Below are 14,728 nucleotides of genomic sequence, written 5' to 3' on the forward strand. Positions count from 1 at the left end.
TAGCTACCCACAGTGCACCGCTCCGTAAGTTGATGATAGCCTCGGTAGTGAGAACGCACTCTGCCGACTCAATGCGCTTATGGTGGACATATACAATCGACTGTATAAAATTGATTTCTAAAAATCTACTACTATAATATTGACCTAATTTCGTAGTGTAGACATACGCATAGAAAGCTTCTAAAACATAGAGATTCCTCTGCGAGCCCTCATGGCAGGGCATCCCTATCGCTTAGGTAGCTACCCAGTTTGTTAAAACATGTTATTTCCATTAAGCAGGTACCTGAACGTCATTCCACTCTCCCAAAAGTCAGGATGAAATTATGCAGTTTTTTTTTTTTTAAGACCTATGTCATTTACTAATTTGGCTCCTTTGATGCCACCTAATTTCTGTGGTAATTATTTAATTAGGAAGGTTTAAAAATAAATATATTATACACTATAAACACTGCTGGTGCCACAAGTACTCCTCATTCTTTTTGCATCTAGAACATAAATGTGTATTTAATGAGAGATCAATCTGAAATCTAAAAAATAAAAAGTTAAAAAAAATAACTGAAAAGTATTTCAGGTCTTACATCTGCCTCCGTCCTCCCTGACGTTTTTTGAGGTTTACAATCTCAATAATTTTGTTTAAGTTTTACTCTTCCTTGTTGCTATGTGAAAGAGCCATGTAAACTGGGAGAACTGATTGATCATAGAAGGGAAGGGCTGAAAGAGATTATACAAAGAGTAGACAAACTGGAAAAAGAGAGAAAAATAATTTTATTCTCTAGTCTCTTTCTAGTGATCTTAGGAGTTACTTGTAACAATAGTAAGTAACACATTTTCAGAAAGAAATGTGATCTTTGTTGACAGTGATATTTTGGAGAAACTATGTATTAGCTAATAGAATACAAAACGACAATAAAAGTATAGCTATAAAACATTTTCTAATGTAACAAAGCAGCTGCTAGGGTTTTGTAACTGTGGAATTTAGTAAATATGCCACTATTTAAATACACTGTCCAGCTAATGAGTTCAAATGAATTATAAACATTAAGCAAGTTTCACAATACCCCTGTGAAAGAAGAGTATTATTCACAATATACAGATGGGGAAACTGAGACACCGAGAACATAAGTGACTTGTCATAGGCTACACACCTGGGACTAGAACACAAGAGTCAAACACCTTCTCTCCCGTCAAAAACATTTACTACATGTATAAGCAATTCTCAGTTTTTAAACAGGCACCACCATTAACAAGAACAGAAGAACAGCCATACTGGGTCAGACCAAAGGTCCACTTAGCCCCACCTCCTGTCTTCTGAAAGTGGCCAATGCCAGGTCCCCAGACACAATCCCTGCTCATCCTGGCTAATAGCCATTGATGGACCTATCCTCCATGAACTTACCTAGTTCTTTTTTGAACCTTGTTATAGTCTTGGCCTTCACAACATCCTCTGGCAAAGAGTTCCATAGGTTGACTGTGTGTTGTGTGAAAAAATACTTCCTTTTGTTTGTTTTAAACCTGCTGCCTATTAATTTCATTTGGTGACCCCTAGTTCTTGTGTTATGAAAAAGAATAAACAACACCTCCTTATTTACTCTCTCCACACCAGTCATGATTTTATAGATCTCTATCATATCACCCCTTAGTCATCTTTTTTCCAAGCTGAGAAGTCCCAGTCTTATTAATCTCTGCTCATACGGCAGCCGTTCCATACCCCTAATCATTTTTGTTGCCCTTTTCTGAACCTTTTCCAATTCCTATATATCTTTTTTGAGATTGGACGACCACATTGCACAAAGTATTCACGGTGTGGGAGTACCACATCTATGGATTTATATAGAGGCAATATGATACTTTCTGTCTTATTATCGATCCCTTTCTTAATGATTCCCAACATTGTGTTTGATTTTTTGACTGCCACTGCACGTTGAGTGGATGTTTTCAGAGAACTATTCACAATGACTCCAAGATCTCTTTCTTGAGTGGTAACAGCTAATTTAGACCCCATCATTTTATATGTATAGTTGGGATTATGTTTTCAGTGTGCATTACTTTGTATTTATCAACATTGAATTTCATCTGCCATTTTGTTTCCCAGTCACCTAGTTTTGTGAGATCCTTTTGTAGCTCTTCACAGTCTGCCTGGGACTTAACCATCTTGAGTAGTTTTATATCAGCTGCATATTTTGCCACTTCACTGTTTACCCCTTTTTCCAGATCATTTATGAATATGTTGACTAGGACTGGTCCCAGTACAGACCCCTGGGGTACACCACTACTTACCTCTCTCCATTCTGAAAGCTGACCTTTTATTCCAACCCTTTGTTTCCTATCTTTAACAGTTCTCAATCCATGAGAGAACCTTCCCTCTTATCTCATGACACTTTGGTAAGGGACCTTGTGAAAGGCTTTCTGAAAATCTAAGTACACTATATCCACTGGATCCCCCTTGTCAACGTGCTTATTGACCCCCACAAAGAATTCTAGTAGATTGGTGAGGCATGATTTCCCTTTACAAAAAACATGTTGACTTTTCCCCAACAAATTACGTTCATCTATGTGTCTGACAATTTTGTTCTTTACTATAGTTTCAACCAGTTTGCCCAGTAATGAAGTCAGGCTTACTGGCCTGTAATTGCCGGGATCACCTCTGGAGCCCTTTTTAAAAACTGGCATCACATAAGCTATCCTCCAGTCATGTGGTACGGAAGCTGATTTAAATGATAGGTTACAAACTACAGTTAGTAGTTTTGCAATTTCACATTTGAGATCCTTTAGAACTCTTGGGTGAATACCATCCGGTTCTGGTGATTTATTACTGTTTAGTTTATCAATTTGTTCCAAAACCATCTCTAATGACATCTAAATCTGATTTGTCACCGAAAAAGAATGGCTCAGGTTTGTAAATCTCCCTCACATCCTCAGCTGTGAAGACTGATGCAAAGAATTCATTTAGTTTCTCCGCAATGGCCTTACTGTCCTTGAGTGCTGCTTTAGCATCTCTATCATCCAGTGGCCCCAATGCTTGTTTAGCAGGCTTCCTGCTTCTGATTTACTTTAAAAAAAATTTGCTATTACTTTTTGAGTCACTGGCTAGTTGTTCTGCAAATTCTTTTTTGGCCTTCCTAATTATATTTTTACACTTTATTTGCCAGAGTTTATGCTCCTTTCTATTTTCCTCACTAGGATTTAACTTCCACTTTTTAAAGGATGCCTTTTTGTTTCTCACTGCTTCTTTTACTTTGTTGTTTAGCCACAGTGGCACTTTTTTGGTTGTCTTATTATGTTTTTTAATTTGGGGTATACATTTAAGTTGAGACTCTATTTAAAGTTTCCATGCAGCTTGCAGGGATTTTACTTTTGGTGCTGTACCATTTAATTTTTGTTTAACTAACTTCCAAATTTTTGTGTAGTCCCCCTTTCTGAAATTAAATGTTACAGTGTTGGGCTGCTGTGGTGTTTTCCCCACCACAGGGATGTTAAATTTAATTATATTATGATCACTATTACCAAGCGGTCCAGCTATAATCACTTCTTGAACCAAATCCTGTGCTCCATTTAGGACTAAATCAAGAATTGCCTCTCCTCTTGTGGGTTCCAGGACTAGCTACTCCAAGTAGCAGTCATTTAAGGTGTCAAGAAACTTTATCTCTGCATCCTGTCCTGAGGTGACATGTACCCAGTCAACATGAGTGCAGCTGAAATCCCTCATTATTATTGAGTTTTTCATTTTTATAGCCTCTGTACTCTCCCTGAGCATTTCACAGTCACTATCATCATCCTGGTCAAGTGGTTGGTAATATATCCCTATTGCTATATTATTATTAGAGCATGGAATTACTATCTATAAAGATTCTATGGTACAATTTGATTCATTTAAGATTTTTACTTCTCGTTTTCTCATCATATCCTACCTGTATTTTATCGTTTTCCATCCTCTCCTTCTTACTAGGACATAGAGAATCTCCATTAATAGATCCTCCCCTAAGAGATGTCTCTGTCTGATCCATGTGCTCCTCCACACCTGTCGGCTTTCCCCAGAGCCCTTAGTTTAAAAACTGTGCTACAACCTTTTTAATTTTAAGTGCCAGCAATCTGGTTCCATTCTGGTTTAGGTGGAGCCCATCCTTCCTGTATAGGCTCCCCCTTTCCCCTTTCCCCAGTTCCTAATAAATCTAAACCCCTCCTCCCTACCATCGTCTCATCCACACATTGAGACCCTACAGTTCTGCCTGTCTAACTGGTCCTGTGCATGGAATCTCACTGGCCCTGCACATGGAACATTCTCAGACTTTATCATGATTTAATAACTGGCTATCAAATTTCAAATTTTTACATTAATACTCTTGTTGCATGAATGTGAAAAGTGTCTGAAAACAGTACAATTTCTAGTTGTTTTTAAAAGATTCAAATGCGTAAATAAGGTTTAAACAGATTTTTTTAAAACTGGAAGTGAAACAGTTTCTCCCTATGGAAGCATCTGAATGCTGTGTTTCACCATCTGATTGACTTATAAGCCAATTAAAATATGGGATCAATCATAAGAAATCTAACAGCCCCTAAATATCTTATCAAACTATAGCAGAATGAATACTGAAACTTTGCACTGAAATGATTAGCAAGCAAAGATAGCGAATATGACTTTTATATTGAATATTACCTTTGTGGTCTTCTTAGGCCAGGCTACCACAGGGATCCCCGAAATGGCAAGATTCTGGTCGTCATCAGCATGTTCCTTCAGAATGTTCTGTTTCAAATGAAAGCACCTTAATTAGTCAGAGAGCTATTTTTGAAACTTAAAAGATGAACAGTAGAGAGTGTTACTTCTGTCTATCTAGGTTAACTTTGCGGTTGTAAATGATTTGATAATTTCCAAGCCTCCAAACATTCAATCCACTATAAACCTCTCTATCCAGCTGCTAAAATTCATGGTTCACTTAAAGTGAAATCTTCTGCACAGAGTGCAAAGGAATTACAAATCTCATCATGTACTATTAATGGAAAATTAGGTTCCTAAAGCACCCTTAAAAAAAAAAACCAAAACACAACATACCACGCATGTGTGCTCGTTAGCCAATGTTCAAAGGCACATGAAGAACATTAACCAAAAGCAATGAAGCCTTATGAAGACAACGGAAAGACCCAAGTCCACCAATACTACCTCCTGCAGTCATAAGACATCTTTTTGTTTTCTGTTTATACAACACCTAGTACAATGGGGTCCTGATCCATGACAAGGGCTCCTAGGCACTACGGAAATACAAATAATTAATAATCACCATCAGTTTTGTGGGACACAGCTATCATCAAGGTATCTGAGTACTTCAGATACCAGGCGCTAAGTCAAGATGGAGCATTGCAAATTGTAAATCGGTCAGCTCCATCAGCATTCAGATGAAGAGCACTGTCATCTCCACTGGCAACCCTACACCTATTCTTACCTTTCCTGTGGAAATCTGCTCAATTTTTTGTGAATCAGGTAAGGCCCTCAGGTTTCTGAACACTTACTAACAAAGCTTCAGACTATGGATAATTTGAGGCCAGGGTATTAAGCAAGGAAATTGGCTTTTTTCTGAATGCTTTTGTTCTGATGCTCTGTACTGGATGTCTTACGAGTGGGTTACACTGGCTCATACTGCTTCTGCCATGGGAAATAGAGGAAGTTACTCACCTTGTGCAGTAATGATGGTTCTTCGAGATATGTCCCCCTATGGGTGCTCCACTTTAGTTGTCTGTGTGCACCTGCACCTCTAATCAGAGATTTTTGGTAGCAGTGTCCCGTTGAGCCCACGAATGTGCTCTCCCTCCCTCATGGTCTGCCTCGAGGTTATTTAGCACTGCACGGGCGAACCCCCCTCACTTCCTTCTCTACTACAGAGCCCTATAGAGAACTCCAAAGTAGAGGGGAGGAGGGCAGGTTGTTGAGCACCCATAGGGACACACATCTCGAAGAACCATCATTATTGCACAAGATGAGTAACTTCCTCTTCTTCGAGTAGTGTCCCTGTGGGTGCTCCACTTTAGGAGACTCCGGAGCAGTACCCACTACTGGAGACTGGGACTTCAGAGCAGAGTCTTTTACTACAGAGAGTACTGTGGAGTCGAAGATGGTGTCAGCGGCCAAATCTTCAGCGATCGCATAATGTTCTGTCCATACTTTCGCAGAGGCCCCAATCATTGCTCTATGGATTGGGGAGATAGGGGTATTCCTATGGAATGTGACTGAGGTAGGAACTGATCTCACGGAGTACGGATGGACGGAAGCAAGTTGCGCCCTTGCTAAGTGATTAATGCAACTAGAGACCCATTTGGATAGTCTTTGAGGAGATATCACAGAGCTTTTGGATCTTTCTGTAGACGAAAGGAAGAGTTTAGAGGATTTCCTGAAGTCCTTAGTCCTGTTCAAGGAGAATGCTAATGTCCTTCTAATATCTAGCATATGCACAATTGTCTCCCAGTTGTTACAATGTACTTTTGGGAAAAAAACAGGGAGATGGATCTGTTGATTCATATGGAAAGTGCCGAAAAAGTAGGGAGAAACTTGGGATATGGCCTTAGAGTTATTTATTTATTTATTTATTTATTAAAGACAAAGGCTGTGAATGATGGGTGTGCCATCAGGGCCGCTATTTCTCCTATGTGCCTAGCTGAGATGATGGCAATTAGAAATGCTGTCATCATGGACAGGTGTAAGAAAGAACAAGTTGCCCTGGATTCGGAGGGCGGTCTAGTCCAAGCCCTGAGAACTAGATTAAAGTCCCAGGCTGGAGAGGGTGGTGTCACATGGGAGAAGAGAGTCCCAATGCCCTTAAAAAGTCTACACATTAGTAGTTGAGAAAACTCCAAGTGGGAAGCCATTTTCACCATGAGATGTACCTTATGGGAGCTGAGTGAGAGTTTAAAATGTAGTGCAAAATCAGAGGGAGGAAAGATGAGGTTGGGTCTGTCCGTTTGGAATGGTACAAACTTGGAGTCGTTTACATTTTGTAGATAGGTATGTGAAGTGGTCAACTTGTGGTTGTGTTGCAACATGTGTTTCAGCTTGTCAGAGCATTCTGCTTCTAAGCCTTGCAACAAAGAAAGATCCAAGCCTAGAGGTGGAGGACCCATGGGTTGGGGTGAAAAGCATTGTTTTGAGAGAGCGGGTGAGGAATGGGCTGATGTCAGAGGAACAGGAGGGCATATTGCCATCTGCATCAGGTAAGGGAGCAGACTTGTCATAGTCAAGAGGGGCAATCACAATAACTCTCGCTTTGTTTCGTTGAATTTTCAACAGAATCTTGAATAGGGTAGGAAACTGGGAAAAGACATACAAGTGGGCCCTGTCCACTGGGAATATGAGGGCAATTGCCACTGAATGTTTCCCCAAAGGGTGGCTGTATCTTGAAGCACCTATGAATTCAGTATACACTCATTGTCGTGAGAAAATTCCAACTGAGACTGTTGGTTATCCCGTTCTGTATCCCTTGTAGACAGACAGCTGAGATGAGCACATTGTGATGGGTACATCAATTCCAAAGTTTGAATGCTGTCTTGCAGAGGGAGGGAGATCTGGCAGCTCCTTGGCAGTTTATACAAAACATACAGGTCATATTAAGTCCATCATAACTTTTGTGTGTTATTTTTGGTGAAAGGCCGAGTTCGTGCACAGGCACTCCTGACAGCCCCTAACCCCAAAAGAGTGATATGGAAGGTCATTTCTGTGGAAGGCCATTTGTCCTGAACCTTGTTGTTGTGTAGGTGAGCTCCCCAATATATTAGGAGACGTGTCCCAGGGTGGTAAATGTGGGTAGTGAGAGGAGCGCTCTCGCTTGTACTGCATCAGGTTGGTGCTGATAAAGTCCAGTCACTGTACCGGGGGTAGTATGCCACTACAGTGAAGTGAACCTTGGAGACTACCCTGTGTGGAGCAGTCTGTACCTATAATGATCCTGCCCCAAAGGTAAGCAGTAGGAAATCTCCTGTACGATGGTTGTATTGAGATATGGAAGTAGGCACTCTGTAAGTTCAGGGTTAGAAATCAATCTCTTTGTTCTAGAGCTGGTCCTAACTGCTGTGAAGTAAGGTAAGGTGACTTCTGAGTGGCGCTGACAGGTGTATAGACGGCAGCTGATGCTGTAAGGTATGATTGTTCAGGCCCCCGACCAGCTCATCAAAGTGCTTATAAGAGGCAGTTTGAGAGGTCATGGACTGGGGTGCAGACTGTTCTCACTTTTGAGCTCTGGGCCTCTTACACTGTGGCTCATAACAGCACAGAGATGGTGAGTATTGAGAAGACTGATCTGTGGTGTGGTTGAGAGGAAAATCTTCTCTTCTGTTCCACAGTGTAGATTCCTAAGGAGTGTAGTGCGGTCCGAGAATCCTTCAGGATGTGGAGAGAAAATCTGTCTTCTCCGCAAAGAGTTTGGCCCTTCAAATTGGAAGTCTGTAGCTCTTTGGGCAATCTACAGAGGTGTAGTAAACAAAAAAACAAACAAACCCATAACCCACCTCAGTACCACTGTCATGGAGACTGGGCCAGCAGCTGTAACAGCTACATCCAATGGTGTCTCTAGGACCTGTCTGGCTATTAACTGACCTTCTCTAAGAATGGTCTGAATCTGTTCTTTTTGTATTTCCAATAATGTTTCAGAAACATCCTGGGTTTCCCAAGATTAACAAAATTGTTTTGGCCATGACAGTTTGATAATTTATGATTTTAAACAGTAATGTTGTTGATGCATACGCCATCTTGCGAAGCCTGATCATATGGAGTTCACTTGGCATTATGTTGCTTGCTTCATGCATTAACCACATCCACTTTGATGGAGTTGGGTTGCGGATGTTGAAAACAAAGTCTGCCTCTTTGGGTAGAGATGTAGGATTGTTTTTGTTTACACTCTGTTGCTGATTGGTGCGACGGAGTCTGGCTCTGCCAGATGATTTTGATAGGATCTAGAATCAACTCATTAATTGGGAGGACAGTTCTAGATGAGAAAGTAGTGTGCAGAATTTCCACCAACTTGTGATGTGTATCTGCCACCTCCTGTAAGGGAATCTGAAGCTCGTCTGCCACCCTCTTGGTAAGATCCAGAAAGTTCTTAAATCTTCACCTAGTGATGAGGGGTGGGCAGCACAGTCTCATCTGGGAGAGATGAGGAGAAGTGTGCTGAAGAGGTAGCTTCCTCTTCAGGTGTGGTTTTTTTGTTTTGTTTTGTTTTTCCCCTTCCCCCTTCTTTCCTGTTCTGAAAAAGCTTTCTCCTATCCTGGTTCAGGTGCTCTCCTGTCCTGACTCAGGTGCCAGGCTGTAGCAAACCATCTGGTGGACTCTCCCTGAGAGACACCAGAGACGGTTGCGCCATGTGTGTGTATATACCCGAAGAATTACAATATGGCCTTGGGAGGGAGAGGCAGGAAGGCAGGCACGGGTGGTTGGCGTGATGGAATTGGGGATGACCCTTGCTGTGTGGTGGTGGGCCACCTTGAGGGGCCAGGGAATGATCTTTTCCTGGCCAGTGTCAGATTCGTCAGTGGGTAAGGGTGCCGCTGACTGGGGTATTGGCAGTATACAACCCAGTGCTAAGAGCGATTCTGGGTGCCGGGACATGCTCGATCCTGGGGTCATGGTACCAAGTAATAGGGATTGTGGTTCTTCCCCAACCATCAGGTCTCCAGGGTACCAGAGCTCATGCAGTACCATGGGTTCATTTGGTACCACAGAGGAGGGTGTGTGGTACATTGTCAGTATCGATAGTTGAGCAGAGCACTCCCTAAATGAGAGTTTTGCCCAGTACAAAAAGTTTGTTGGTGCCACTTTTTTAGAGACGGTAGGGTAATTGTCTCTCCCTGGGTACTGAGGCCACAGGTCTCCAGAGTATCAGAGTACCTGTGTTACCATGGGCTCATCCAGAATCCCAGAGGAGTGTCTACAGTCGGTATCAATGGCTGGGAAGATGCAGAACACTTCCTAGATTGGAGTTGTGTTGCATCTGGTACCGAAGGGTTTCTCTATGCTGCTCTTTTAGAGATGGGACAGTACCAGTACCATTGCCCCAGAGCATGACTGACGGTGGAAGCCTCTGGTGTCTTGTTGCCGAAGCAGAGCTGACAGCAGGGCTTCTCTGTGTCGCTCTTTTAGAGATGGTATGGTAACTGTGCCTGCTCGGTGCAGTAGTTGCCCAGAGTAGAGCTCAGAGCAGCAAGCATTTACAGAAGCCCCTTATCGGTGCTGAGAGCAGAACTCAGAGCAGGGCAGAGCTCACAGCAGGAAGCCCTTTCTGAGGTTTCAGCTTCCAGAGCTTCAGTGTGGAACCAGAGCGGCAGCTGAGCTCACAGCAGGAGGTTCCTCCGCTGGTATTGTCCTAGTGAGGTGGCCGCACTGGAGAACACCCCTCTGGCTGGCCAGTAGCTCAGGGGTCGGTGCCGAGATGGCTGCACTGAGGAACAACGCTCTGGCTGGCCAGTTGCTCGGAGGAGCCTTTCCAGGGGGAGTCTGCTGGTGGCTTCTTCTTTTTCTCTCTCTTCTCCTCTTCATCACTCAACCCCTTTTGAAGTGAAAGCTCCAGGGATGATCCGGGGTCAACACCCATCGGAGTCCCCTGCAGACTGAAGTGTTTTCTCTATAGGAAGGAATTTTTACTTCAGCTCCCAGCTCCTGTGAGCCTGCAGTTTTAGGTGTCTGGACATTACAGGAACTGACTCCTGGCAGGAGAGGCACCTCTTGGAGCAGAGAGAGCCAGGCAAGCCCCTGGGCAGGGGGCTATCATCCTCTAGCAGGGAGGAATATGCAGAAGAACATCGTCTTTAATTTTTTTTTCCTTTTTTTTTTAAACTGAAAAAGAAATAATTATGAGTCTACTAGATGCCTGGCGGGGGGGAATGCCCCCAGACAAGGAAGAAAAGTGAAGTTCTTTTCCTTTTTCTCTTTTCTTTTTAAACCAAAGGAATAAAATAAAATAATAAAATAAAAACACTAGCCTGAGTACTTTTAAGGAGAAAAAAGGTAACAAAACAAACACTACTTATGTTAGGTTTCAGAGTAGCAGTGGTGTTAGTCAGCATCCGCAAAAAGAAAAGGAGTACTTGTGGCACCTTAGAGACTAACAAATTTATTTGAGCATAAGCTTTCGTGAGCTACAGCTCACTTCATCGGATGCATGCAGTGGAAAATATAGTGGGGAGATTTATATACATAGAAAACATGAAACAATGGGTATTACCATACACACTGTAACAAGAGTGATACGGTACGGTGAACTATTACCAGCATGAGGGCGAGGGGGGGGGACCTTTTGTAGTGATAATCAAGGTGGGCCATTTCCAGCAGTTGACAAGAATGTGTGAGGAACAGTGGGGGGGGGAGGAGGGGGAACAAACATGGGGAAATAGTTTTACTTTATGTAATGACCCATCCACTCCCAGTCTTTATTCAAGCCTAAATTAATTTTATCCAGTTTGCAAATTAATTCCAATTCAGCAGTCTCTCGTTGGTGTCTGTTTTTGAAGGTTTTTTTGTTGAAGAATTGCAACTTTTAGGTCTGTAATCAAGTGACCAAAGAGACTGAAGTGTTCTCCGACTGTTTTTTGAATGTTATAATTCTTGATGTCTGATTTGTGTCCATTTATTCTTTTACGTAGAGACTGTCCAGTTTGACCAATGTACATGGCAGAGGGGCATTGCTGGCACATGATTGGCATATATCACATTGGTAGATGCGCAGTGAAAGAGCCTCTGAGTGCGGCTGATGTGATTAGACCCTATGATGGTGTCCCCTGAATAGATATGTGGACACAGTTGGCAATGGGCTTTGTTGCAAGGATAGGTTCCTGGCTTAGTGGTTCTGTTGTGTGGTGGCTGCTGAGTATTTGCTTCAGGTTGGTGGGCTGTCTGTAAGCAAGGACTGGCCTGTCTCCCAAGATCTGTGAGAGTGATAGCTCGTCCTTCAGGATAGGTTGTAGATCCTTGATGATGCGTTGGAGAGGTTTTAGTTGGGGGTTGAAGGTGATGGCTAGTGGCGTTCTGTTATTTTCTTTGTTGGGCCTGTCCTGTAGTAGGTAAATTCTGGGTGCTCTTATGGCTCTGTCAATCTGTTTCTTCACTTCAGCAGGTAGGTATTGTAGTTGTAAGAACGCTTGATAGAGATCTTGTAGGTGTTTGTCTCTGTCTGAGGGGTTGGAGCAAATGCGGTTGTATTGTAGAGCTTGGCTGTAGACAATGGATTGTGTGCTGTGGTCTGGATGAAAGCTGGAGGCATGTAGGTAGGCACAGCGGTCAGTAGATTTTCGGTATAGGGTGGTGTTTATGTGACCATCGCTCATTAGCACCGTAGTGTCCAGGAAGTGGATCTCTTGTGTGGACTGCTTCAGGCTGAGGTTGATGGAAATTGTTGAGGTTTCAGAGTAGCAGCCGTGTTAGTCTGTATTCGCAAAAAGAAAAGGAGTACTTGTGGCACCTTAGAGACTAACAAATTTATTAGAGCATAAGCTTTCGTGAGCTACAGCTCACTTCATCGGATGCCAAATGCATCCGATGAAGTGAGCTGTAGCTCACGAAAGCTTATGCTCTAATAAATTTGTTAGTCTCTAAGGTGCCACAAGTACTCCTTTTCTTTTTGGAAATTGTTGAATCATGGTGGAATTCTTCAAGGGCTTCTTTTTCATGGGTCCAGATGAAGATGTCATCAATGTAGCGCAAGTAGAGTAGGGGCATTAGGGGACAAGAGCTGAGGAAGCATTGTTCTAAATCAGCCATAAAAATGTTGGCATACTGTGGGGTCATGCGGGTACCCATAGCAGTGCCGCTGATTTGAAGGTATACATTGTCCCCAAATGTGAAATAGTTATGGGTGAGGACAAAGTCACGAAGTTCAGCTACCAGGTTTGCCATGACATTATCGGGGATACTGTTCCTGACGGCTTGTAGTCCATCTTTATGTGGAACACTGGTGTAGAGGGCTTCTACGTCCATAGTGGCTAGGATGGTGTTTTCAGGAAGATCACCAATGGATTGTAGTTTCCTCAGGAAGTCAGTGGTGTCTCGAAGATAGCTGGGAGTGCTGGTAGCATAGGGCCTGAGGAGGGAGTCTACATAGCCAGACAATCCTGCTGTCAGGGTGCCAATGCTTGAGATGATGGGGTGTCCAGGATTTCTGGGTTTATGGATCTTGGGTAGCAAATAGAATACCCCTGGTTGGGGTTCTAGGGGTATGTCTCTCCGGATTTGTTCTTGTTCTTTTTCAGGGAGTTTCTTGAGCAGATGGTATAGTTTCTTTTGGTAACCCTCAGTGGGATCAGAGGGTAATGGCTTTTAGAAAGTGGTGTTGGAGAGCTGCCTAGCAGCCTCTTGTTCATATTCCGACCTATTAATGACGACGACAGCACCTCCTTTGTCAGCCTTTTTGATTATGATGTCAGAGTTGACACAGATAATGAAGGGACAACTGCTCCTTCGGTCAGAGGCCAAAGGCGGTAGAAAAGGAAATGAGGGGGGTTCGCCCGCACAGTGCTAAATAGCCTTGAGGCAGACCACGAGGGAGAGCACATGTGTGGGCTCAACCGGACACTGCTACCAAATATCTCCGATTAGAGGTGCAGGGGCACACAGACACCTAAAGTGGAGCACCCACAGGGACACTACTCGACTAAGTAGTTTTCATTACCATGTAACTCAACATAGAGACACGGGATTATTCTAATTAGAAATTGTCTTTATATATAATACATTGTGCTAGTGGGAATATCCATAATCAGCTCCCTGTGCTTACCCCTATATTTACAAACTGAGCGGCAGAGTCCTCCACTTTGGATTCGAGTATCTATAAACAACCACTGAAAGAGTTAAAAGTCTAACAAAGATTCCACTGACCTGCTGAAAACTGAAGCTCAAATGAGCCTTCATAAATTAAAAAAAAATCATTCCAATAAAGTAAATAAGATCTGTGCATTGAAAATTACCTCATATTTGAATTGACAAAGTAACCACAGACATGTCAATGGCATTGCTCCCAATTACACTAACTTCTTGAAAAAGCTTAATTAGATAACAATAGACTCCAGGCATCCCCAGTCCCCAGAGTGGAGTTTTAATCATTAGAAATTTCACACACTATATAAAAGGATCTTAAAATACACTGATTGTTTTTAATAGGAAATGCACTTGGAATAACACAAAGGAATTACACATGCTGTCCTTTTGTGAAGATCAAACTGAAATGGGTGATGTGGCGCTATGTAGCCAAGGACCAGATCGTAGCCCAACTAACAGCCTGAGCACAGCAGGCAGTGGAACATACCCAGATAATGCAGTAAGACATCCTACCAGGAGAAGGCAGGATGCCATATGTAGAACTGGTTTAAAGCACCAGGGGGGAATTTTTGCTGCCTTCGCAAAACAAAAAGTTCACAGCTAGTGATTGTTGTGCATACAGATAGGAGAATATAGACATCTGTACTGTGACTTGGTCATGTCCCTTACTGCACTTTAAATGGCATTAGGCAGGCAGCTCTCCTAGTCTTTTGTGCATCATGGTAAATGTACAGTCTGGATCCTCCATCCCTTTTTGATAATTGCACAAAAATATGTGACTGCCTCGAAACTTTCTCCTCCCTGCAGAAACATGCAGGCACAGGCAGGATACAGCCCTATGTCTGGATATTTATGTCTCTTTGCTGGTTGAAGAGTCACATGACTATATCTATCATCATACATGTATCAAAAATAGCTCTCTCTGGAAGAACCACTATTGAGATTGTAAAG

The 14,728-nt window shown here is 42.7% G+C and overlaps 1 protein-coding gene across 5 annotated transcripts in view; it reads right to left on the minus strand.

Annotated features, from left to right (window-relative positions):
• The window catches only part of KDM2B (lysine demethylase 2B), a 166,378-nt gene that overhangs the window by 44,664 nt on the left and 106,986 nt on the right, over window positions 1-14,728 (minus strand). For all 5 annotated transcript variants that reach the window (XM_038373649.2, XM_038373648.2, XM_038373650.1 and 2 more), the window contains one exon: window positions 4,655-4,741. In XM_038373649.2, coding sequence (XP_038229577.1) covers window positions 4,655-4,741 — 87 coding nt within the window. The remainder of the gene's footprint in view (window positions 1-4,654; window positions 4,742-14,728) is intronic.

This window comes from Dermochelys coriacea, chromosome 15, assembly GCF_009764565.3.
Source record: "Dermochelys coriacea isolate rDerCor1 chromosome 15, rDerCor1.pri.v4, whole genome shotgun sequence".
NCBI lineage: Eukaryota > Metazoa > Chordata > Testudines > Dermochelyidae > Dermochelys > Dermochelys coriacea.